We start from the raw sequence: 26,397 nt of genomic DNA, 5'->3' as shown, positions 1-26,397 counted from the left end.
ATGATCATACTACCAAGGTTATTGTATTACTTCCAGAATGTCTGCTACTAAATCAAGTCAGCTTTCTTTAAAACACTAGAGACCCTGATCCGAGAATTTCTATGGGGGACGACCGGACATAAATTACCACTTGCCATACTGACGCTGCCCCACAGAGAAGGGGGGCATACAACTCCCTGACCTAGAAAGGTACTATCTGGCGGCACAACTCAGCTATGTTGCCAGATGGTTGTCGGACAAAATCACAGCTAAATCGGGACTCCTACAGCAGTTGACAGCCCCAGCACACCTAAAAGAAACCTGTGGACACCGACGACATGCACAGAGCGCGCCCCTATGCTAGTGGTGCTGGGCGGGCAGGTATGGAACAGAGTCAAATCGATGCTTCATCTGAGCCATCCCTACTCGCCTGACATCCCGATAATGGCAAACGTAGGCAAGATAAACGCTGACCTCCCCATCGTAAGATACTGGGAAGGGTTAGGGCTGTACATCTGGGGGGATATGTACCAAGAGGGAATTTTTCGAGAACTAGAGTGACTGCATGAAAAGGAAGGGCTACCAAAAGGGCAGTTCTTGTGGTATCAGAATATTAAGCAGGTGGCTAAGAGGAAATCGGACAAATGGCCAGAGGAGCCCCTAACGAATCCTTTGCTGGCAGAACTATATGACTTGGCCGATGGATGGAAACCCGTGTCCAAACTATATAGCCAACTAACTGATGGACCAAACCCCCGAAGCACATCATTAAAGGCTAGATGGGAAGAAGACCTGGGAGAAACAGTCACTGACAAAGAATGGTAGAGGGTGCTGTCACATCCGAGTGTCCAGGAATGCCAGGTTTTGTTTGGTACAAATGAATGTCCTATATAGAAAATACATGATCCCGCTCAGGGTGGCTAGTTTCAACAAACGGACACGATCCTTGGTGGGTGCGACAGAGAGGGGGCGGGCCTGATGCACATGTTTTGGGGGTGCGGGAAAGTGCAAAGTTTCTGGGCCAAGATAGAGCGGGATTGGAGAAAGGCTGGGGTGAATAGGTATGGTCCCCGAAGAAGTGCCTCTTAGGCACATATCCTAGACTGAGTAAACACAAACACATTGTGAAGTTCATGGACATGCTGTGCATACTGGCAAAAAGAGCAATAGCATGGAAATTGGCAACGGGCCCGCAATATGCAAGGTGGTGTAAGGAAATGGAGCGCTGGGCTGCTGCGGAAACTGCGGCATGGAGCGCAAGTATCACTGGGACTGAGGGAGAAGTCAACGCCACATTTGAGGAATGGAAAGCGCTAATAAGAGATATTTCGAGGGTATTGTGTCCTCCGACGTATTCCACATCTATGACTGGTAATGACCACAGCTGTGCTGCTTCGGAAAATTCTTCGGCGTAGGCGTCCTGCATCGATGACGTCGATACATTGTCCCTAGAGGACCTCCGTCAAGGGTCGACGTCACTGGATGTTATATATAGGATGCACGGAGCCTGTAGCCTCAGTTCTTTTTTTTTCCCGCAAATGCATTTGCTTTGGAATCTCGGCGCGCTCGATTCTTCTACTTCGAAAGCGATGTCTTCGTCTTCTTCTACCCTGAAGTCAGGCTTTTAAAAAATGTCAGGACTGCGGTTCGAAAATGTCCATCACGGACCCGCACGACATCTGCCTCTGGTGCCTCGGCGAAAGCCACGCCACCGACTACTGCGATGACTGCAAGTCCCTGACATCGAAGGCCTTGCGGGAGCTGAAGAAGAAATTAACGGTAGGTAAGGTGCCTAAGCCCCATAAGTCGAAATCTGCTGGGCTTTCGACCAACGACTCGAGGGGCGACTCAAAGACCAGGGGGTCTCGGTCTCGGAGTGGTTCCCGCCATTCCTCTGCCTCTTCGAGGCATTCTTGGAAGTGCCATCACCGGTCGCCTTCCCCGTCCTCGTCGGAGGACTCCGCCAGACGGCGGTTGACTTGTCCCACCAAGTCTTTGTCGCAGGCAGAATGGGATGTATTCTGCCAGCAGATGGCGATTTTCGAATCGCAAGGCACTGTTCCGTCCGCGCCTTCGAGAGAAGCTGGCAAGGAAAGGGCTAGGGCCACCACTCGCACGCCTTCAGGCAGTCGGCGCGATAATCGTGAGCCGTCGAGGTCCCGATCGGACAAGGTTGATCGCCATAGCCGTACCAGGTCCCGGTCCTCGATGCCATCGAGACCGTCGGAACCTGTGAAGCGTTCCAAGAAGGCGTCGATGCCATCAGCGCCGTGTCAGTCGAGGGTCTCTCTCCAGGCTCCGGCTTCGAAGCAGTTGTCGAAGTCATCGGCGCCTCGGTCGACGCAGTTTGTGGAGGATTTGCCGGGGGTACCCCGGAGGGCTGTAGAAACTCTGAGGAAGGCTCTCAGTAAGTCCGTGAGGCCTGTTTTTGAGCCTGTCTCTGTTCCTCCACCCAGATTGGATTTATTCCAACCTTTGGATTATATTTCGGAGGTGGAAGAAGGGTCTGATGAGGAGTTTGTTGTCTCCTGAGGTCCCTGATGACCTTTTATCTGGTCAGTCAGATGGAAGACCTCCGTCAGTCCTTGCATGATGCCAGTGGTCTTGACACCTCTCCGGAGGTGGAGTTTTGCAGCCCGAATCCTCCTATAGACGTCTCATGTCCAAGGTGGCAGAATACTTGGGGTGGTCTGCTCCACCTGTTGATTTTGATCAGGATGATCTGACGGACATCCTGGACCAAGGTCCACCCACTGACCCGGTGTTGTCATTTCACATGGCTTTGCAAAGAAGGGTGGCGGTGGCTTGGACTGCTCCGGAGAGTCTCCTGGCAGTTGGTAAATTGCTTACAAAAAAATACCGCCCAGCCAGTAGTGACCCCTGCTACTTGTCGACGCACCCTACTCTGAAGAGTTTGGTGGTGCAGACGGCTTCGGCCCCAGCGAAGCAGGCGTCGTACCCTACCATCCCTCCTGATAGGGAGGACAAGCGCTTTGATGGTTGGGCGAAGAAGGTATTTTCTTCTGGGGGTATGGCTTTGAAGGCAGCAAACTCTGTTTGTGCCTTGGGAAGATTCACTCACACTCTGTGGTATTGTGCATCTTTGGCGGCTGAGCATATTCCCGAAGGGGAAGAACGGGATGGTTTTCTAGCCCTCGTGCAAAACGGCAAGGATGCCATGTGTGAATCCGTTCAGTCGGGTCAGGACATGGCAGACTGTGTCAGCCGGTCCATGGCTGTGAGCACCGTGATATGCAGGTTTGCATGGTTGCAGAACTTAGTGATGTGCAATCCCGGCTTCTCAACATGCCCTTTGATGGTGTCCATCTGTTTGGCAGCAAGGCTGACGAGAGCCTTGGGAGGTTGCAGACCTCCAAAGCTGCAGCAGAGTCTTTGAGCGCTGCAGTACGTCAACCTCTGCCTTTTCGTCCTAGGGGACAGCAATGGAGGGAAGGTTGCTTTCGGTACGACTCTACCTTTGGTAAATCGAGAGGAGCTGCCAGTTAAAGGGGCCACCGTAGGAGTACCAGAGGTGGAAAGCCGGGTACTCGAGGTGCCAAAGCCGCTCGGACAGTTGCCTCTTTGCCCTCAGGCACTGCTGCAGCCGCTTCAGCTCAGTCATGAGGCCATGTCCCATGGTTCACCGGTTGGGGGCAGACTTGCGCAGCTTCTTGGAGAATGGTGTGCCATTACTTAAGATGTGTGGGTTCTGGAGATCATAACCCACGGCTACTGTCTGCCCTTCCGGCAGAGGCCTAACGACAATCCACCGGGGAAGCTCTCTTTGAAGCGTCCGGGTCCCCTCCTTGCGCAGGAAATCCTATCCCTGCTGGAGAAAGGTGCCATAGAACTGATGCCTGTAGCAGAGAGGAACAAGGGATGGTATTCCCCTTATTTTTTTATCCCAAAAAAAGACGGGGGATTGAGACCCATCATTGACTTGCGTTGGCTGAACAAGCTCCTCAGGAAAGACAAGTTCAAGATAGTAACTTTCTCAAGTCCTCCAGGCCCTTCAACTTCAGGATTGATTGGTGTCTCTTGACCTCAAGGATGCTTACTTTCATGTGCCGACTCATCCCAAGCACAGGAAGTACCCGAGGATCGCGGTTGGCGACTCGCATTTTCAGTTTCGGGTCCTGCCATTCGGATTGACCTCCGCCCCGAGGGTCTTCATCAAGCTAGAGGTGGTGGTGGTAGCATATCTCAAAAAAAGGGGGATTGACGTCAATACCTACCTGGACGATTGATTGATCGGGGCGCGCTCTCCTGAGCAAGTCCTAGATCATCTGTCCGTCACCTTTCACTCCCTTCACAAGCTGGGCTTCTCCCTCAATTTAAAGAAGTCCCATTTGACACCTACCCAACGGCTCCAATACATCGGAGCAGTGCTCGACACATCCCTGGGGCAGTGTTCGCCTCCCCAGGTGTGGGCTCATCACGTTCTGCAGGTGGTGGACAAATTTCAACGTGCCCAGAGTCTCCTGGCGTTCGAGTTTTTGAGGTTGCTCGGCCTCATGGCATCCTGCATTTTCCTGGTGCCTGAGGCCAGGCTGCGGATGAGATCTGTGCAGTTGGCTCTCAAGATGCAGTGGCCGCAGTTCTCCAGCAGGATGTCGGATCCTGTTCACATTTCGCCCTCGGTGTCACAGGATCTTCTGTGGTGGGCCGTCAAAGGCAATCTGATGAGGGGTGCGCCATTTTGGCAACCGGAGGTGACGATAGTGATGGACGCATCCCTCACGGGTTGAGGAGCTCATGCCAACGAGTTGACAGCCAGCGGCCGTTGGTCTCCGTCGGAGTCTAGACTCCACATCAATCTGTTAGAGCTGCGGCTATCAGGCTAGCCCTGAAGGCTTTTCTGCCGTCTGTGCGGGGGAAGAATGTCCTGATTATGACACAATACGGTGGCCATGCACTACCTCAACAAAAAAGGGAGGGGCAGGGCCACTCCCGTTGTGCAGGGAGGCGATGCAGCTCTGGTCTGGGCCATCCAGCAGGACAGTTCGATCTCGAAAGTTCATCTGGCCGGAGACGAAAACGCGGCAGCGGATGCTCTGAGCAGGCAGAGCACGGTCTCTCACGAGTCGGAGCTGGCTCAGGAAGTTCTGTTGGAGATCTTCACCCTTTGGGGAACCCCACAAGTGGATCTCTTCGTCACCAGTGTCAACCAGAAGTGCGAAAGATTCTGCTTGCAGGAATTTCCTCCAAGAGGAGCCTTAGGGGACGCGTTCGTAGTGGAGTGGTCCTTCCCACTGTTATATGCGTTTCCTCCAGTCCCCGTCATTCCGCAAGTGTTGCAGAGGTTACGGAGGTTCGGTTCCCGGATGATCCTCATTGCTCCGGCATGGGCCAGGAGAGCGTGGTACCTGGACCTTCTAGACATGTCCATCTGCCCTCCACGCCGTCTTCCCTACCGAGACGATCTGCTCTCACAGGAGGGGGGTTGGGTTCTCCATCCAGAGGTCAAGTCTCTCAGCCTTCATGCTTGGCATCTGAAAGGTTGAGATATAAGGATTGGGACATGATGGATGTGTTGCTTTCGGCCAGAAGGCCCGCAACAAAGTCCCTGTACCGTTGCTGTTGGAAAAAGTTCTGTGACTGGTGCAGGGTACAGAATGTGGATCCTTTCCAATGTTCCATTCCTTTTGTTTCGTCTTTCTTGCTTTCTTTAGCCCACAAGGGCCTACAAGTGGGTACCATTAAGGGTTGCCTGGCGGCGCTGTCTATATTTAAGCGCTCGTCAGAGGAATGTTCTTATTTTAAGATTCCTTTGATTTAACAATTTCTAAAAGGGCTAACTAATGTGTTTCCATCGTCGCCTTTCCAGGTGCCGCGGCATGGGATTTGAATTTGGTTTTAAAGTTCCTGATGGGAGCTCCGTTTGAGCCCTTACATTCTTGTTCTTTGAGACTTTTATCCTTTAAAACTGTGTTTTTAGTTGCGGTTACTTCTGCACGCAGAGTGAGTGAGTTGCAGGCACTTTCTGCCAAGCCACCCTTCACTGTGTTCCATAAGGACAGGGTTGTCCTTAGGGTGCGGCCTTCTTTTTTCCAAAGGTTGTGTCGGAATTCCATTTGAGCCAGAAGGTAATTCTTCCAGCATTTTATCCTCCTCCACATCCTGGTAAGCAAGAAGAGAGGCTCCATAGGTTGGATCCTAGGAGAGCTTTGAGTTTCTATCTCTCATGGATTTCCCGGGTCAGAGTGGACGATCAGCTCTTTGTTGGTTATGCTGGAAGGCGTTTAGGCCAGGCGGTTTCCGAGCAGACCTTGTCCAGATGGATCATTTTGACGATCTCTGAGTGTTACCGTTTGGCGGGAAAGGACCCTCCAGTAGGCTTAAGGGCTCACACTACTAGGGGTGTGGCTGCCTCCACAGCGGGGCGTTCCGATTCGCAATATCTGTCCATACTTTTGTGAGACACTATTCCTTGGACTCTATCCATGGGCAAGATTTGGCCTTTGGTAAGGCAGTCCTCTATTCAGCAATTTGATTGGGCATTCTAAAATTATGAAATTGTAAATTCTTTTCCCACCTACATACGTTGGTGCTGCTTTAGGAGTCTGTTATAGATTTGGAATACGTCGGAGGGCACAATCTCCTCAAAGAACTAGTTACTTACCCTATCTGGTAACATTCTTTCGATGGGATGTTCCTCCAACGTATTCCACATCAAACCCTCCCAGCCTGCCCCTCTACAGAATGTTTTATGCGATTGCAGCTTACGTTTCCGCAAGGCTTTCTGCAGTCATACTAGCAGGAGATTGGTGCCACACGTTCTGGCAAAAAACTACAACTGAGGCTACGGGTGCCGTGCGTCCTATATCTAACATCCGATGTCGCCCCTCGACGGAGGCCCTTGAGGGACAACGTATCGATGTCATCGACGCAGGACGCCTAAGAATTTTCCGAAGCAGCACAGCTGTGGTCATTACCTGTCATAGATGTGGAATACATCGGAGGAACAGCCCATCGAAAGAACGTTACCAGATAGGGTAACTAACTAGTTTGTTTCTGCCGTCAGATAAGCCCCCCTGAACTGCACGAACTAAGAGTCACAGGTTTCACAAGTTAGAAATGACGAAGGTACTACCGAACCACTACCCCTGAGAAAAATAAAGAAGGACCCGACACATGTCACCCTGCGAATAAGACTACTCAAGAACTAGATTCGACGAATGACCATTAACGTTTGTTATTTACTTGTTTGTTAGTTTAAAAGCAAATGCAAGAAATAATGCTGCATGAAGAAGGCTTATTCAAACTGACTGTTGAATAAATTAATAATTGTTTAAGCAAAAAACCTTGCGTGTAAGTGTTTATTTGGATACTTGTCACTGTGAATCTGTGTAACCACCCTACTGCTCACATTGACCCCTCTTGATAGGCCTGGCTGCACAGACTTACAACAAAAGTTAGGTTCCTATTGCCAGGAGGTCAAGGTTGTTGTAGTGCACCCAAAGGGCACTGCTCCAAATCTTGCCTAACTGCTATACCTATAGAACTTACCTGAAGAAGCATTTGCTTTGGAACTGGTGATTTGGGAAGAAAACCGCAAATCATCTTAGAGTTCGACTTTATAAAAATGATGGAAGCGTTTGTGTGTTGATTCTAGAGTTCTGCCCACCCTATGCATCTGACTGCTCCTGTGTTGCATTGGTAATTGCAATTGAATCAATTATATTTCTCTTAAGGGTGTAAAATGCATTTCTGATGCTTGTTAATCTGCTTAGAATCACATGCTGTGCATATGGTCCGACATCCAGTGGTAACCGCAGAGTATTGCATCTTGTCTTTCGGGGACCGAAAGGGGACGTCGGCATAGGCATGTCTGTAACACTATCCCTATCGTGACGTGTGTAGTACCCAAAATCCCTCACGCGTTGAGGACCCTCAGATTGTTTTTTTCCACCTAGATTACTGGTCGCCCTATAGCGGATCTCTTACTAGAGAACATTGTTTCTCTTTACCGAATTGTCGGTTTATTCCCCGTTAAGTCACTTCGCCCAACAAGAACATCTTCGACGAAGACTACGGGGGAATCGTCTACGGCTGTGGTTTTCGGCGCCTAAGATCCGGTGGCCGGATTTTCCACGTGGCCGGGCCCTCTGGCCGACCTATACAGTAGGGAGAGTGGGGTCGGGGTGGTCATATTGTTTAGTATGTGTTTCCTCCTTTCCCCTCTTTTCCCTTTCGGTCTGGTCATCCTTCCCTTTTACTATGGAAAGGACTCCTTTTAGATTCTGGCCTAAGTGTAGGGTCAGATATCCTTGGAAGGACTAACACAGGACGTCTAACGCCTGTCTTCCCCCTAGAGTACGACGAGAAGTGATGTGCGGCATGCAAACTCCTTCAGACTAAGACCCTTAAGGAGCACTGTGTAAAGCGGTTGGCCGCGTACGGTATGTCACGCGTGGAGTCCCCCACTGCCACGCCAGCCGAAAGTGACGGGTGTACTTCGATGACCAAACGTCCAACGCGGATTTTATAGACCTCGAGGCGGACACTTCTAGGCCCGCCACGCATGTCCCCGACCCTTCCAGGCTCGACTCTGGTCTTGCTACAGGGACCACACCCGGCGACAGGGGCGTACAAGCACATTGCACCAAGCACACAACCCCTATGCCAATTTCGACACCTTTGTCGAAAAAAGGCGAAAACGCCAGCAGGGCCGCCAAAAACTTTGCCGGTTCCCTCGGATCATTCAGATCCAAAGCCTTCCCCGCATCCGCAGCAGCGTATTGCAACTGGGCAATCAAAACAAACCAAGGGCGCTACTTCTAAACCCACACGCGTCGAAGTTCGGGAGCTCAACGCTTTGACGATTTCCAAGGCCTCAGTAGGCCCAAAAACTACGGCTAGGCCTCTACCCGGAAAACCGACCGCTAGGCCTCCCGGTGCCGCAGACAGTTTTTCTACTGCTGACAAATCATCAGAGACTTTGTCCCCCCGACGATTCAGCGACTATCCAGAGTAGCATCGGAAGAATCACAGCGGCGGAGGGCCTTACTCTGGTTCCGCCTAAAGTTATGGACCAAGCCGCGGAAAAGATTTCGACGGATTTGAGCCTCGATTCCGATGACTTACGTGGATAGTCAAGAGCCCCTCTCCGCCACCTTGAGAGGTTTCTCGCGTCGCCACGGTGCGGAGAACGTCATTTCTTCTCGTGTAGGCCCGTTTGGGGTCCTCTAAGTGGACCACAAAAAGATTTGAGGGTTACATGGATCGGCTAGAACAGTTTATGGGTTCCTCTGGTCATCCTCCCCCGAAAAGGGCTCGGGTAGACCCTAACCCCCAATTTCAAGAAGTTCAGTCTCATGATTTTGAACAAGAAGACGTGGTCCATATGGACACATATAGAGACATCTATAATGAAGAAGAAGCTTCCTTTCTCAAACTGAGGAGGATCAACAGGATACGACAGACAACTGGGAGGAAACCCAGCAGGAAGGTCAAGACCCTTGGACACAGCAAGATCAGGACACTGATATTTTGTGCCTAGACTCTCCTCCGTCCACCCCGGCTCGCCAGGCCTCCCCTGTGGATGACCAAATGGCTTTTAACTCCATGTTAAAAAAAAAAAAAAAGCAGCTGAATACTTCAAAATTGCCACTCAAGAGGCGGTACCTGAGCAGGATTTAGTGGAGGATATTATCAAGGAAAAAACCTTCAGCGAGTCAATCCATCCCCTACCTTAACTCTGTTAAGAGACGGGTAGTTCCCTCATTGGTCACACCTGCTCAGACACGGGCTGTGAACCCGAGAGTCGAAAAAAGATTATTTCGGCCTTCTCCTACCAACCATCTGTATATCAAAGGGCACGCCATCCCAAACTCACTGGTAGTGACTACCACTTGAAAGAGGTCTGGGGTAACCCTTGCCACGGGTGAATCACCACCGGACAAGGAGTCTAAAAGGTTGTATGCCCTGGGCAAACGTGTCACATCATCAGCTACATTCACCATTTGGGTTGCTAATAATACTATGTTATTAGCCAGTTATGCTGATGCTGAATGGAACTTACTCCAAGAAGGCCTCCAGGGGGTTCCTGAACCTGCCAGAACAAAGCTTCTCGCCATTGTTTCAGAGGGAAGAATGGTTAACAAGAAATTGGTGAAGAACACCCTGGACACTGCAGAAACTGCAGGCAGGTCTCTTGCACAAGCTACTCTTCTGAAGAGACACGCATGGCTGCGTACATCGGGCTTCAGACCTGAGACTCAGGCCTCCCTCATTAATAAACCCATTGAGGAGACTAACCTCTTTGGGAAAGCAGTGGATGAAGCGTTGGAGACAGCCAAGAAGGAGCATGAGACTATAAGGTCCTTGCACCAAATTACACAGAAACCTTCCTCCCAGAGGGGTAATAATTCTCGGCGGTCCTTTCGAGGGCAATCGAGTGCTGGTCAAAACAACTACGGCACGGGTAACTTCAACACAAATCAAACATCTGGAAGCCCCACTTACTACCCCCCAAGGGGTCATAAACGTGGCAAAGGTAGAGGCAGAGGCCCTAATTCCAGAGGGGCCACAGCCTCTGGTCAGAAATGACCACCAAGTCCAGGTCCCCTCCCATGTCACCCCGGTCAGGTGGCGATTAACATCTTTCTTCAAGGCATGGGAGGGGATAACTTCCGACCAGTGGGTCTTAAAGACGGTCGCCCACGGTTATTGCGTGGAATTCGTCCAACCTGCACAGTTCAGAAGGCTGCGCTCACAGCGCCTTTCACCGGACCATCTGCAGATCCTGATCCAAGAGGTGGAAACACTGCTGGGAAAGGACGCAATAGAAGTCGTCCCTATTCTTCAGGTAAAGAAGGGTATCTATTCAGTGTACTCCCTTGTACCCAAAAAGGATCTCACCATGTGTCCTGTTCTAGATCTGCGCCCAGCAAACAAGTTTATAAAGCCCCAGAAGTTTTTCATGGTAACACTGCAGGAGGTGATCCCATTGCTGAAACAAGGGGACTTCATGGCAACATTGGACATGAACGATGCATACTTTCATATTTCAATGTTGCCAGTGCACAGAAAATACCTAAGGTTCATGATCCAGGACAAACACTACCAATTCAAGGTACTCCCCTTCGGCATCGCTTCGGTGCCAAGGGTGTTTACCTAAGTCCTGGCAGTGGCAGCAGCACACCTGCGCAGACTATCAGTCCCAGTTTACCCTTACCTCGACGACTGGCTCATGACGGGGGACTCGTTCGACGCTTGTTTTTCGAACACCCAAAAAAACTGTAGATCTCCTCTTCACCCTGGGCTTTTCAATCAACGAAAAGAAATCCAGCTTAGTCCCCAGCCAAGTAAAACAATTTCTGGGAGCGCTAATTCGGACGGAAGACGGTCTTGTCTTCCCCTCCAGCAAGAGGTTTCAGAACATGCTCTCTGATTCCTCAATATGTAGCCAGTCGGGAGGTGACGGTACGCAAGGCCATGCGTTTGCTAGGGATGATGGAGTCCTGTATATACTTGGTTCCCCAAGCGCGGCTGCGAATGCGTCCCATGCAGGGGTGGCTCAACAGCCAGTGGTCTCAGACCAGCGGACAATGGGAGCTCCCTTCGAGCCTATGCACAAAGCAAGTCTTAAAGACCTGACTAATAAAACAACCTTCCTAGTTGCTTTCACTTCTATCGGAAGGGTTAGCGAACTACAGGCTTTCTGTTTTAGACCCCTTTATTACAGTCCACAAAGATAAGGTAGTTTTGCGCACACGTCCCAGCTTTGCGCCGAAATTCATTTCGAAGTTCCATGTGAACCAGTCAATCGAACTACCCACTTTCTTCCAGAACCCTACTAACATGGCCGAAAGAAGCCTTCACACACTAGACGTGCGCAGGCCAGTCATGTTTTACCTGGAAAGAACTAAACCACTAAGGAAGACTAAACGATTCTTTGTTTCAGTGGCAGCTGGTAGAGAAGGGGATCCTGTCTCTAAATTAGCTATCTCAAAGTGGATTGTCAAATGTTACACTCTTGCGAAGAGAGAACTGCCCTTCAAGCCTAGAGCACACTCTACTCATGGCACTGGGGCATCCATAGCATTCATTGCAAATGTTCCTCTTGAGTCCATTTGCAAAGCGGCAACCTGGAGTTCTGTACACACCTTTACAAAACCCTATTGCCTAGACACTCATTCTAGGTCTGATTCTCAAGTGGGACAAGCAGTACTAAGACATCTTTTCTCTACTGTTCCTTCTCACAACCCACCTCCAACTCCAGGTACTGCTCGCTAGTCTATGCACATCATGTGATTCTAAGCAGATTAACAAGCATCAGAAGACATGCATTACTCACCGTAATAGCATTTCTGATGATTGTATCTGCTTAGATTCACATGCGCCCTCCCTACCTCCCCGCTAGGGGTGGAAGGAACATAGATGTCTTACTACTTTCTCTCTTCATGTACTCACTCACTATACCCTTGGGCTCCTTCATGGCAGAAAAAAAGCAATCGGAGGGACCTCGGCGCGTGAGGGATTTTTGGTACTACACAAGTCACGATAGGGATAGTGTTAGACGCGCCTATGCCGACGTCCCCTTTCGGTCCCCGAAAGACAAGTTGCAATACTCTGCGGTTACCACTGGATGTCGGACCATATGCACAGCATGTGAATCTAAGCAGATACAATCTTCAGAAATGCTATTACGGTGAGTAATGCATGTCATATGCTTTAAGTTATTGTTGTGACAATATGTACCTTTTTTGATTTTGATCTGCTTAGTGTGTAGGCTAAAGGCCTACTACATGTTTTTGTCTAACTGGAATTACTCTGGTTGGTCTGTGTTGACCCATTCTAGGCACATACAACTCTTCTACTACCCCCCACCCCTTCCTAAGACTAAGCCTTGACTGCTCTGCTACTTCACCTTGATGGGGTTCGCCTAGCCTCCAGGTCTTCCCTGTTAACCAGAATAGGGTGACCTCCCGAAATCCTCCAACCAGGGCTGACTTTGGAATTCCATCTTAATGTTTTATGTGGTAGTATTGATATGTGTTTGCTGTTTCGCCATTCCATTAAATATCCTTTCATTTGATAAGTTAACCTTTTATGTGATCTCCTTAGGTGATGTCGAGGAAGTCGAAAACCAGGAAAGAACAACATTGAGAATATTCAATGCAGTAACTCTGGTGTACGAGCCAGGCATGATCATTCTTGAGGTTTGTGGTGGTGGGGATGAGGGGGAGGCTGCTCTATCAGTTGGAGCATAACATGGTGCGTCATGTACACTGCAATGTCAGTATTACTTTATCAAACATGATTTCTGCAAAGACATCCAACAGTTTGAGTTGAAAGGATCTTCTTTTCTAATAAATTACATTGGATAATAAACACCTATGTCAGATGCACTTCCACAATTAAGTGTTTGAGGATCCAGTCCCTCTTCAGCTATGCTTGTTCATAGAGCTGTTATCTCCCATTGCTGTATTTAAAGAACGTTTAGTAGGGTTTTTCATAATTACTATGTAAACATTTGTTCATTCATTGAAGTGTTTGTATTTATCCGCTTTTGGGTTTCTATTTTTATCCATGTTAAATTTGCATATACCAATTTTATTAAGCAATCGTTACCAACAAAGTCTACTACACCAGTCACATTAAGCTTTCAACCAATTAAGCATCATATTCATGATCTTCTGACATGTTTACTTCGAACCAAAAATATGAATACGTTTTGTATCTTCATCCAGTCAATTACTTACCTCCACGTGGACCTTTGCACGTGTCCTACCCATACATGCAAAGACTCTAACCTTCTGGTAGAGCATGCCCAACAAATGGAACATACTATATGCATTACTTCTCTGGGAATCAGTCCTGTTTCGGGGTGGGGGGAGCGACATTTTGGTTACCTTTTTAACTATTTGTATTTATTTTATTTGTATAGTGCAAACCAGGCCCTGAGGCAACCGGGCGCATATCTTCAAAACAGTGGTTACATCAAGGGAGGTCATTACAGAAGACGATGTGTACAAAGCATAGGATACAGGGAAAGTGCATACAAGTTCGTCAGGCAAACATGAAGGACAAGATAAGGTTTTCAGGATGACCGTTGGTCATCTGAAGTGGCTAACCAGAGCATAGCTTTGTGTTTGAATAGGTTGAGAGATGACCGGTTTCTAATAGGGAGTGGCACAGTGTTCCAGAGCTTGGCTGCCAAGACTGGGTAGCTGACCCCTCCGGCTGTTTGGAGCTTGTAACTAGGGATCATGAGGCTCTGGCTATGGGACGACCTGAGTGACCGACGCGGGCTATATTGAGTGAACCGCGAGGATAGGTAGATAGGGGCCTGGTTATTCATGTATTTATAAGTCAGGGCAAGCGATTTTAGTGAAATCCTTTGGGCTACTGAGAGCCAGTGAAGGTTCTTCCGGATTTCGGAGATATGAGGTGATCTAGGGATGTTGAGGGCTGCCCTAATGGTGTTGTTTTGAGAGATCTGGAGTTTGAGGTTGTATTGGTTAGTGCCTTGGTATAGAGCGTTATAGCAGTCCAGTTTGGACATAACCAGAGTCCTGGCAAGAGTAATGCAATTCTGAGTAGAGAGGAGGACTAGCTTTGATGCTCGCCACCTGCCCCTAGTTTTTTTTTTTTTAATGACACTTTGGTGTCCAGTCCTTTTTTGCCAACATGAGGCTTTTTTCAAAGCCTCATGGCTTTATTAATGTACAACCTTGGTGGCTGTTGTAGATTTCCCTTTTTGTGTGAAATTCTCTACACCTGTGAGTCTACCTGCACTTTTTGCTGGACCACTGGGTTTTTGTCTAGTTCTCCTGAGTGAGTTGGAACCTTTTTCCACACTCAATCATTCTTTTGCTCTGATCCTGGGAACTCTTTCGCCTTACGTTTTTGGAGTTTTGCTTTCCTCCCACTTTTCTGGCATCCACTTTTGACTATTGCGGTACGTAGCACTTTCTGTCCAGTGTTGATGGGAGTTCCTAGAGCTCCCACTTTATTTTTCCTTGGTTAACTTTGTTACCAAGGCAGAGGGATACTTTTTATCCTACCTGTTTTATCTTGTGAGATCAGACCCCACCTTATGTGGAGTGCATATAGGATCCAATATATCCCCTTTCTCAACTCTCCAGTAATGTTTTGGTTACTGTGACGTGTCCTCTGTTTAGGAAGGTGGCAGGATACCTTTTTGCACTGTTTTTTGTTGACTTTTGTAGCAGGCTGTCTTCGCAGCTGTGGTAGGGGACACAAGGGTTACCATTGGCCTAAAATGGTGGCTGTATTTTTCTAACCCCTAAAGAAGATGACTTGTCCTCTCTTGTGTCAACCACGCCATTCTGCTCAATAGTCTCCGAAACAACCTGGGTATCTCTGGTCAGGCCCTTCCCTGGTTGACCTCCTTTCTCCCTGATTGTCCCTCCCAGATCCAACGTGGGTCTTTCCTCTCTTCTGTCTCTCTTATCTACTCGTGGTTTCCCCCAGGGGTCTAACCTCTCTCCCTGGCTATTTAACTACTATCTGGCACCTCTGGCCCACCGCATCTCTATCTTCTGCTCTAACTTAGTGTTATGTGGATGACACCCAGCTCTCCTTCAGGCTCTCCTCAGCCTCTACTGCTCCTTCTCCCATATCCAGACTGTTTGCCCGCTATTCAGGAATGGTGTGCCTCCAGCAATCTCTGCCCTAATGCGAGTAAGACTGAGATCCTCCTTATTGGGACTCCTGTTCCCGCATTCTCTCTCTCTGGCCGTCCACCCTTTGCCCTCTACCTGCTCCTTCCAGTAAGGCAAAGAACCTTGGCATCATCTTCGGCTACACCCTCTCCTTCACTCGTCACATCCGACGCCCCTAAGAAGTCACACTATCAGCTGCACCTCCTCAGAGGTATTTTTCCTTTTCACACTTTCTGCCAGAAGCTCACTGTCTCCAGAGCCCTGATCCTCTCTAGGCTGGACTACTGCAACATCGTCTTTCTAAATTGGCCTGCCTCTACCCTTCACCCTCTACAACTTATCCAGAACAGAATTGCGAGACTTGTCCTTGGCCTCAAGCCCATGGATCGTATCTCTCCAGCCCTGAACTCTCTCCATTCGCTCCCTTTGGCTGCAAGGATCAAGCCCAAGACCCTCTGCATCGCCCACCTGGCTTTCTGGGGCCAGGAGCCACACTGCATCCCACTTTCCCTTGCTAAGCATCTTCCTTCTTGTTAGGCAAAGTTTGTATGCAGTACCCTTTGGGACCGCTACATACAACTAGGACTACAGGTGTAAGCAAAACCAACCTTTGGTAGAAGTCTGTACTTCAGTTTTGGTAGGGTTGCTCAGCAGCCAGGCGTGTCTCAAGAGGGGAATGTGAGCTGTAATAGTGTTACACAGAGGTCTACAACCACAAGTGTTCAAACAAACTCTTACACTCAAGGTTTCTTGGTAAAACACTTATTAATTTATTTCACAGCCATTTATAAAACATTCACTAGAAGGAGGCAATCTATATCACACAAAAATATACTTCAGTATTTCGCACTATCCATTTCTAAGGCATTTAAACTACTTTGAAGGAGGAGCAAAATGGCATTCAGAGCATTTGAAGTTGGAGCAAAAAGGCATAGGTTAATAAAAAGATTAGTTACTGTTAAACATTGCACATAGTTTGAGTTCACCAGAGGAGTCAGTTCAATGCAATAGGTTAGGCCAAAGTCAATGGGCTAAAGTCTTGTATAGGATAAATCAGTTCTGGTAGTTAAACGGGAAACTCTTTGCCAAAGTTCTCGGAAGTAGTTCGTAATAAAAACAATCATATGTTGGGTCACAGGATGACTAGGCCTACATGTTGCCAAAGTTTCAAGCACTTTCGCAGAGAGAGGTAAGGTCTGAGGTTGAGGAACCTGGTGACCTTGATGTTGCTCCAATTTTTTCTGGGGACAGTCAGTTGGAGGAGTTGAAGCAGACCCTCCATGATGCAAGTGGACTGGACACTTCCCCGGAAGTGGAGTTTGGTAGACCTGAGCCTGGGGCTCACGCGGAGTCTTCTTTTAGGAGACTCATGGCACGAGTCTGAGTATCTGGGCTGGTCTAGTCCTCCGGAAGACTTTGTGCAGGATGATCTGACGGACATCTTGGATCAAGGTCTGTCCTCTGACCCTGTTTTGCCATTTAATTCTACCTTGCAGAAAAGGGTGGCAGCTGCTTGGCAGTCCCTGGAATCTCTTCCGGCTGTGAATAAAAATCTAACTAAGAAATACTGCCCTTCTGTTAGCGACCCCAGCTATTTATCTACTCACCCCACTCCTGAGAGTTTGGTGGTTCAGGCGGCTACGGCCACCTCGAAGCAGGTGGGGTACTTTACCATCCCTCTGGATAGGAACGACAAGCGCTTCGACGGTTGGGCCCGGAAGGTATTGTCTGCTGGGAGCATGGCCTTGAAATTGGCCAACTCCACGTGTGCCCTGGCAAGGTTTTCACACACTCTGTGGAATTGTTTCCTTGGCGGCTGAGCATATTCCTGAGGGGGAAGAAAGGGATGGTTTCCTTGCTCTCGTGCAAGACGGCAAGGATGCCATGTACGAATCCCTTCAATCGGATCTGGATACGGCCAACCGTGTTAGCCTATCCATGGCTGCGAGCACCGTGATACGCAGATTTGCGTGGTTGCGGAAGTTGGGGTTTGCTCTGGATGTGCAAGCCCGTCTTCTCAACATGCCCTTTGATGGCTCGCATTTATTTGGCAGCAAGGCTGACGAGAGCCTTGAGAGGTTGCAGACTTCAAAGGCTGCAGCAAAGTCTTTGAGTGCTGCAGTGCGTCAACCTCCGCCTTTTTGTCCTAGGGGACAGCAGTGGAGGGGAGGTTCCTTTCGGTACTACTCCTCCTTTGGTAGTATGAGAGGGGCCGCCAGTCAAAGGTACATGCGGAAAGGTACCCATGGTGGACGGGGATAATCATGGTGCCAGAGCCGCTTAGGCAGCTGCCTCTTTGCCTTCAGGCACTGCCGCAGCCGCTTCCAAACTGTCATGAGGCCATGTCCCATGGTTCGCCAGTTGTGGGCAGACTGTCTCAGCAACTCGAAGAATGGTGGCCCATTACTTCAGATGCATGGGTATTGGATACCATAGCCTACGGCTACTGTCTTCCCTTACTTCAGCGGCCTCACGACAATCCACTGGGGAAACTCTCTTTGAAGCTTCCGGATCCGCTCCTTGTGCAGGAAATCTTGTCCCTGCTGGAGAAAGGCGCTATAGAACTGGTGCCTGTAGCGGAGAGGAACAAGGGATGGTATCCACCTTATTTCTTTGATCCCAAAGAAAGACGGGGGTTTGAGACCCATCATGGACTTGCCTTGGTTGAGCAAACTCCTCCGGAAGGACAAGTTCAAGATGATCACTCTTTCTCAAGTCCTCCAGGCCCTTCAACTTCAGGATTGGTTTGTGTCTCTGGACCTCAAGGATGCTTCCTTCCATGTGCCGAACCATCCCGCGCACAGGAAGTACCTGGGTTTTGCGACTGGCACTTCAGTTTCGGTCCTGCCGTTCGGATTGACCTCCGGCCAGAGGGTCTTCTCCAAGCTCATGGTGGTGGTGGTAGCGTACCTCGGGCGAGGGGGGGATTCAAATCTACCCCTAGCTGGACGACTGGCTGATCCGGACACGCTCTCCCGAGCTAGCTTTGGATCAGCTCAGTGTCATCTGCCGCACCCTCCACAGGCTGAGTTTCTCCCTAAATTTCAAGAAGTCGCACCTGACACCTTCCCAACAGCCCCAGTACATCGGGCTGTGTTGGATACGTCCTTGGGGGAAGTGTTAGACTCCCAAGGTAAGGGCTCATCACATTGTGCAGATGGTGGACAAGTTTCAACATGCCCGGCTTTCGAATTCTTAAGGTTGCTCGGCCTCATGGCTTCCTGCATTATTCTGGTGCCTGAGGCGAGGCTGCGGGTGAGATCCCTGCAATGGGTCCTCAAGATGCAGTGGTCGCAGTTCTCCGGCAAGATGACTGCTGGTCAGATCCCACGCTCGGTCTCCCAGGACCTTCTGTGGTGGGTGAACGAAGGGAACCTGATGAAGGGTGAACCGTTTTGGCAACCGTGGTCAGAGGTGACTGTAGTGACGGACACTTCCCTCACAGGATGGGGCGCTCATGCCAACAACTTGACCGCCTGCGGTGGTTGGTCTCCGTCGGAGTCCATACTCCACATCAATCTGTTAGAGCTGAGGGTCATCAGGCTAGCCCTGAAGGCTTTTCTGCCCTCTGTACGGGGGGGAAGAGTGTCCTGTTCATGACGGACAATACAGTGGCCATGCATTACCTCAAAAAAAAGGGGGGGGGGCAGGGTCACTCCCGTTGTGCAGAGAGGCAATGCAGCTCTGGTTCAGGGCCATCCAGCAGGAAATTTCGATCTCTGCAGTTCATCTGGCCGGCGACGAAAATGCTGCGGCGGACACTCTGAGCAGGCAGAGCAGTGTCGTCAACGAGTGGGAGTTGGCTCAGGAAGTCCTTCAGGAGATCTTCGCCTTTTGGGGAACCCTGCAAGTCAATCTCTTCGCTGCCAGTGTCAACTGGAAGTGCAAGAGATTCTGCTCAAGGGAATTTCCTCTGAGGAGCCTTAGGAGACACGTTTGTGGTGGATTGGTCATTCCCATTGCTGTACACGTTTCCTCCAGTCCCCGTCATTCCTCAAGTGTTGCAGAGGCTCAGTTCCCAACTGATTCTCATTGGTCCGGATTGGGCCAGGACAGCGTGGTACCCGGACCTTCTGGAAATGTCCATCTGCCCTCCACGCCGTCTTCCCCACCGAGAGGATCTGCTCTCACCAGGGAGGGGGTGGGGTGGGGGGGTCACAGGTTTTCCATCCAGAGGTCAAGAGACTCAACCTTCACGCTTGGTATCTGAAAGGTTGAGGTATAAGGATTGGGACCTCACGGATGACGTGATGAAGGTGTTGCTTTCGGCCAGGCGGCCTGCAACAAAATCCCTGTACGGTTGGTGTAAGTTCTGCGACTGGTGCAGGGACCACAATGTTGATCCTTTTCAGTGCTCCATTCTATGGTTTTGTCTTTCTTGCCTTCTTTGGCCCACATGGGCCTTCAAGTGGGTACCATTAAAGGTTACCTGGCGGTGCTGTCTATCTTTAAGCGCTTGTCTGAAGAATGTTCTTACTTTAAGATTCCTTTGATTTCTCAGTTTCTTAAAGGACTGACTAATGTATTCCTGCCGTCCCCTTTCCAGGTGCCGGTTTGGGATTTGAATTTGGTTTTGAGATTTCTCATGGGTGCTCCGTTTGAACCTTTGCACTCTTGTCCTTTGAGATTACTGTCCTTCAAGACTGTGTTCTTGGTTGCGGTTACTTCCGCTCGCAGAGTGAGTGAATTGCAGGCACTTTCAGCTAAGCCACCCTTCACTGTGTTTCACAAGGACATGGTGTACTGGAGTACGTCCTTCTTTTCTACCTAAGGTAGTCTCTAAATATCATTTGCGTCAAAAGGTAGTTCTTCCATCTTTTTACCCTCCTCCTCATCCTGGTAAGGAAGAGGAGCTCTCCATCAGTTAGATCCTAGGAGAGCTCTTAGTTTTTACATTTCTAGGATGTCCACGGTCAGAGTGGACAATAAACTCTTTGTAGGATATGCTGGACACCGATTGGGCCAGGCTGTTACCAAACAGACCTTGTCCAGGTGGATTATCCTTCCCATTACGGAGTGTTACCGGTTGGCGGGTAAAGACCCTCCTGAAGGGTTGAGAGCTCATTCCACTTGGGGCATGGCTACTTCCACCTCCCTCCATCGGGGTGTTCATAGTAGGAATATTTGTGATGCCGCTACTTGGGCTTCAATCCATACATTTGTAAAACATTATTTCGGGATGCAATCCATGGTCAGGATATGGCCTTTGGGAAGGCGGTTCTTTATTCCGCAATCTAATTGGGTATTCTAAATTCTTTTCCCTCCTCCATTTACTGGTACTGCTTTGGGAGTCTGTCAAAAATGTGGAATGCGTTGGAGGACACAATCCATTCGAAGAACAGGTTACTTACCAACTGGTAATGTTCTTTCGACTGGATGTTCCTCCAACGTATTCCACATCGCCCTCCCAGCCTGCCCCTCAGGAGAATTTCCTATGCGATTGCAGCTTCCGTTTCTGCAAGGCTAAGTGCAGTCCAGCAGGCATCAGAATGGTATCGCACGTTCTGGGGGAAAAAACCGAGGCTACGGGCGCCGTGCGTCCTATTTATAACATCCTGTGACGTCGTCCTCGACGGAGGCCCTTATGGACCCAATGCCATCGACGCAGGACGTCCTCTGCCGAAAAAGTTCCCGAAGTGCACAGCTGTGGACATTACATGTCAAAGATGTGGAATGCGTTGGAGGAACATCCAGTCGAAAGAACGTTACCAGTTGGTAAGTAATTTGTTCTTGATCCTAGAGTAACTGCAGTTATCAAGAATAGAGGGATACTTAGTATCTGTCCTAAAACATTATAGTCTGAGAGATTGGCACACACCACCTTATGTGGAGTGGCAAAGGGATACGTAGTATCCCCCTTGATGAGGAGATTTTTATTTCTGTGCCAATTCCCTTTAACCTTAGAGGACCCCCTGCTCTTTTGCTGAACTCAGGGCTTTTTAATTTTAACTCCCGAGCGAGTGGGTCTTATTTCTCACTCGCTATTTTTCTGAATAGGATTTTTGGTGTCTTACTGTTTTATGGAGTCTGGTAAACTCCCTAGGAATCTGCTTTTTGCATTGCGACACACAGCACCTTTTGTGCAGTGCAACTGAGAAGTCCTTTGGACTTCTCTTAATGTTTAACTTCATTCTCTTGGGTGAACTACTGTTCCTAAGAATAGTAAGATGACCCCTATCTTAGCTTTTTCTTTTGTGGGCCCAGCACACACCCCCCTATGTGGCGTGCTGGGGGGTTGTTAGGGAAAATTCTAATCTATGTGCTAAATCCCTTCAACTTTAGAGGACCCCAGCTCTTTTGCTGAACTTAGGACTTTTTAATTTTAACCCTGGAGTGAGTGAGACCTTTTTATCACTCATGTGTTTTGATCTGTTTTGACCTGATTTGGATTGTGTATGTTCATTGTTTCACTGTTTTTGGAATCTGACAAACTCCATAGGCATCTGCTTTTTGTATGGTGACACACAGCACCTTTAGTACAGTGTCAGAGAAATCCCTTTAGATTTCTCATAAGGTTAAAACCCCTTTTCTTGTGTGAACTACAGTTTCCAAGACTAGTACAGTGAAATCGACTTTACTTACCTTTTCTCTTTGTAGGTCCAGCACACACCATCTTATGTGAAGTGCTGGTGGGGGTTACCTAGTGGCCCCTTATCCTACTCTGCCATGTAACATTTGTATGTTACCTGCACTGCTTTGAATGGCTGGTGGTGGTTTAATTTTTCCTTCCATTGTGTTTTTCTACCGCAGGCTGAACCCTCAGCTGCAGTACAACACCCATGGGTGACCAATTTGTCAAAATGGCCCGTGTCTTATTTTTTTCACCATTTTTCTGTTTGTGAGGTCTTTCTTGGGTTTTACTCTGTATTGAGACAGGGTTGAGCCCTTTTTTTGTCTTGCCTTTTGCGGGCTTCTGTCCTGAAGCCCGCCTCTGGCTCCAGTGTGTCTGGAAGGACCGTATGTGAGGGAGGGTCCCGAAACTCCCCTGTCCTTTGTCTTTAGGAATGCCTGACTGCAACTAGCACTGATTGGCTGGCTGTGCTTTCGGGACAGCCGCCCTGCTGTGGGATTGACAGCCTAGGCTGTTCATGAATGGGAGAAACCTGCTTAAAAGGCGAGTGTTTTGGGACTAGAGGCAGGGTTGACCACTGGGGCAAAGGCCAGACGAAGAAACTGTGAACGAAGCTTGCTGCATCCTCCTGGATTTTTGTAATTGCCAGATGAAACCCTGCTGCTGTGCTAAAACTCATTTTTCAATTCAACAGAGAAGCTCTGGAAGAGACGACTTTTCCCCTTGGGTTAGTGGCATTGTTATGCATGATTGTACGCAGTACCCTTTGGGTGCACTACAACAACCCTGACCTCCTGGCAATAGGAACCCAACCTTTTGTATAAGTATGTACTACACAGGTTGGTAGCGTGTTGAGCAGCCAGGCTTCTCTCAAGAGGGGTCAATGTGAGCTGTAGGGGAGTTACACAGAGATTCACATTGACAAGTATTCAAATAAACACTTGCAATACACACAAGGTTTCTTGAATAAACACTTATTAATTTATCAGTCAGTTAGAATAAGCCTTCTTCAGAAGGGGGCAATATAACAGTAACACTCAAATACACTACAGAAATACACACTCTTAATATTTTCTAAATCCGTAAGTAGCCTTTTCGGATGGCCCACAGACACTACTTACACCCTCAGGTGACTTCAATAGTTAGGGTGCTGGGGACAATAATATATCACTGTTGCATTTAGAATCAGATCTAAGGGTTGGTCAAGCCAAAGTAAATTTGAGCAAAAGTCTAGCTGAAACTGAAGCATTTCTCAGAGGTAGGTAAGTCTTGCACAATGTTTTAAAAGTCTTCGTAGAAAGAATAATTCAATGTAGGGCCACACGCTGTTTAGGCTTGTGAAGGAAAGAATCTGTCAGCAACTCTACAGAGCAACCACAACAAGTCTCACCAACAGAGAACAAGTGTAGTTACACAACAAGAGATAAGTTCTCTTAGACTGTACAGTACCTTTAGGTTGAAGAAAAGTGCAGCACATGCCTTCTGTTCCTGTGCAGCCCTTCAGACCCCGGTGTTCCTGTGCCTCAGTCGTGCGGACAAGAGGGAGGACTTGTGGGGACTCCTGCACTGCAATGGGACAGTCACCGACCGCAACCGGCAATCTTCAAACAAGTGGCATTTTGGTGTTTCAGCTCCTCACATCTACCGCAAATAGCAACACTGTGGTTTCTGGCGGTCGAGATGGACTTTCCTTGAATCTGGGGTCCAGCACTCTGTTGAGGTGGCTCAGGCTTGGTCAGTACTGCTTCCTGGGAGTTCGGAGGATCTTCCTGGAGCTCTTGGCCAACTTAAAAGCAACACACACAATCTGGTATTCCTCTCCCTGGCGTTTCGGTTTCCAGCAGCAACTCTGGAAATTCAACCAGCTCCAAGAGGATGTCCAGGTGGCTTACTTTGGAGTTGATTGGTCCCACCAACTCAAGGGAAGTCATCCTTGCAGGGGCTTCTCTGTCGATACGAAATTGGAGTTTCAGCACAGCAGCAGGGCTTCACCGGGAAAACCAATGGTCCAGGAGTAGCAGCAGGTGTCTTCTTTACGTTCTTCTTTGTTTCCTGTATCCAGTGGTCGACTGCCTTCCAAGCCAACAAGCCTCGCCTTTTATGCAGGTTTCACTCATTCATTCATTCCAGCCTCGTTGTCAGTCACCCAGTAGGGTGGCTGTCCTTGCCAGACAGTCAGCTGGCCAATCACCTCCGAGTGCATTTGGGTCTCCTAGGAGACTAAGCACGGGGAGTTTCTGGCACCTCCCTCACTTCCTGCCCCCACCACACACCCTGGAGCCAGAGGCGGGCTTCACTCGTGAATCTCGCCAAAGGCAAAGCGAACAAAGGGACCAAATCTGGTTTGGCGAGCAGAGTAAATCTCAAGAAGGACCTTTCCAAGAAGAAATGGCTAAAAAAGATGACCAGGTCCGTTTTGACATAAATGGCACCCTTGGGTGCTTTACTACAGCTGCAAATGCAGCCCGTGGTAAATGCACACCACAGTAGTTAAAAGTAAACCACTGCCACCAGCCATTCATTGAGGAAAGTGTAACATAAAAATGTTACATGAGAAGCTAGACAAAGGGGATACTAACCCCTCCAGAACCCTATTGTAAAATGGTGTGTGCTAGGTCTTGAAATTATAAATGTAAGCCAAGTCAATGTCACTTGACTGCTTGGAAACCGTAGTTTATCCGAGAGAAGGTATTTAAACCTTTGGGAAATCTGAAAGACTTCCCTGTGCCACTGCACTGAAGGTGCTGTGTGACACAATGTAAAATAGAATGCCTATGGAGTTTGACAGACTCCATAACCAAAAGAAACAGAGTTCAAAATCACATTAAAATACACGAGAGGGGGGGAAAAAAGGGTCTCATGCTCTCCAGGTAAAAAATCAAGTCCTCAAAATCCAGCAAAATTGCTGGGGTTCTCCACGGTAGAGGGAATTGGCACATTTCTGAGAATTCTCCCTAACAAAGGTATTGTAAAGTCTAAGAGAAAGTACCTCTTGTTGTGTAACCTCAGTTGTTCGCACTTGAGATTTGTCTTGGTTGCTTCTGTAGAGTTGCTAACAGCTTCTTTACCTCACAAGCCTAATCAGCTTGTGGCCCTACTTTGATTTCTTTTTTTCTACAAAGTCTTATAAAACATTGTGCAAGACCTTTACCTACCTGCAAGAATTCAGCTCACCTAGACTTTTGCCCAATCGACATTGGCCTGGCCCCCTGAATGACTCTTCTTCCCTCTGACTATATGTTTTGCCTTCCTTCCAGGAAGGGGTTAACTTACTTTTCATTGGGGGGTTACCAAAAGTACTTACCTGCTTCAGAATATTTGTGAGATCTCTGGTTTTGTTTTAATAACCTTTTTCTTTGACATACTTCTAAGTATTGCCGTAAATGCAGCATTGATATATATCTCCAGTGTCCTAGCTATTTAAGTCACCTGACAGTGTAGGAAGTGTCTGACTGCCATTCAGAATAGGTACTTGCTGATTTAGAGAAACTAAGAGTGTATTTTGGAGTGTATTGTGTGTTACTATTGAAGGCTTACTCAAACTGACTGAATGTGTAATTGTTTAATCAAGAAACCTTGTGTGTAAGAGTTTATTTGAATACTTGCCACTTTGAATTTCTGTGCAACTCCCCTACTGCTCACATTGACCCCTTAAAATAAGCTTGGCTGCTCAACACGCTACCAACCTGTGTAGTACAGACTTATACTAAAGGTTTGGTCCTATTGCCAGGAGGTCAGTGTTGTTGTAGTGCGCCCAAAGGGTACTGCATACAGTCTTGCCTAACACGACCACTGGAGGACAGAATCTGAAGCAGAGGACGAGAGACGCCAGCAGCACCCTCCTGAACCGCAAAGTGCCTGGTGAAGCCCTGCAGCTGTGCTGACCTCGTTTCGAATCAACAGGAAGTCCTGCAAAGGACAACTTCCTCCCTTAGGCTGGTGGGACCAACTAGCCTCGAGACACACTATTTTGGCACAACGCCCAACTTGCTGCGACTTCCAAGACTGCAGAAGCCCAATACCCTGGGGTAGCTCGACCACTTGTGAGTGCATTGTCTTCCAAAGTCTGAATCTGGCCAGATCTTCGTAAGCATCCAGAGGGCCCTGCAGAAGCAAGAAATCTGCTTCTAGAATCCCCTCACCAGAGTCCAGGTCCGAGGGACAAAGGAAATCCTAACTAGAGTTTTTGTTCTTCATTGGCGCTGAGGAAAA

General features: G+C 48.7%; 1 protein-coding gene across 2 annotated transcripts in view; it reads left to right on the top strand.

Moving 5' to 3' along the window:
• Positions 1-26,397, top strand: part of CPSF3 (cleavage and polyadenylation specific factor 3) — a 421,648-nt gene that overhangs the window by 285,429 nt on the left and 109,822 nt on the right. For both annotated transcript variants that reach the window (XM_069606000.1, XM_069605999.1), the window contains one exon: positions 13,051-13,145. In XM_069606000.1, the coding sequence (XP_069462101.1) occupies positions 13,051-13,145 (95 nt within the window). The remainder of the gene's footprint in view (positions 1-13,050; positions 13,146-26,397) is intronic.

Source organism: Ambystoma mexicanum, chromosome 4p (genome assembly GCF_040938575.1).
Source record: "Ambystoma mexicanum isolate Mex_15411 chromosome 4p, UKY_AmexF1_1, whole genome shotgun sequence".
NCBI classification, from domain to species: Eukaryota; Metazoa; Chordata; class Amphibia; order Caudata; family Ambystomatidae; genus Ambystoma; species Ambystoma mexicanum.
Note: the sequence above shows the minus strand (reverse complement) of the source record. Positions and strands in the feature narration are given on the sequence as shown.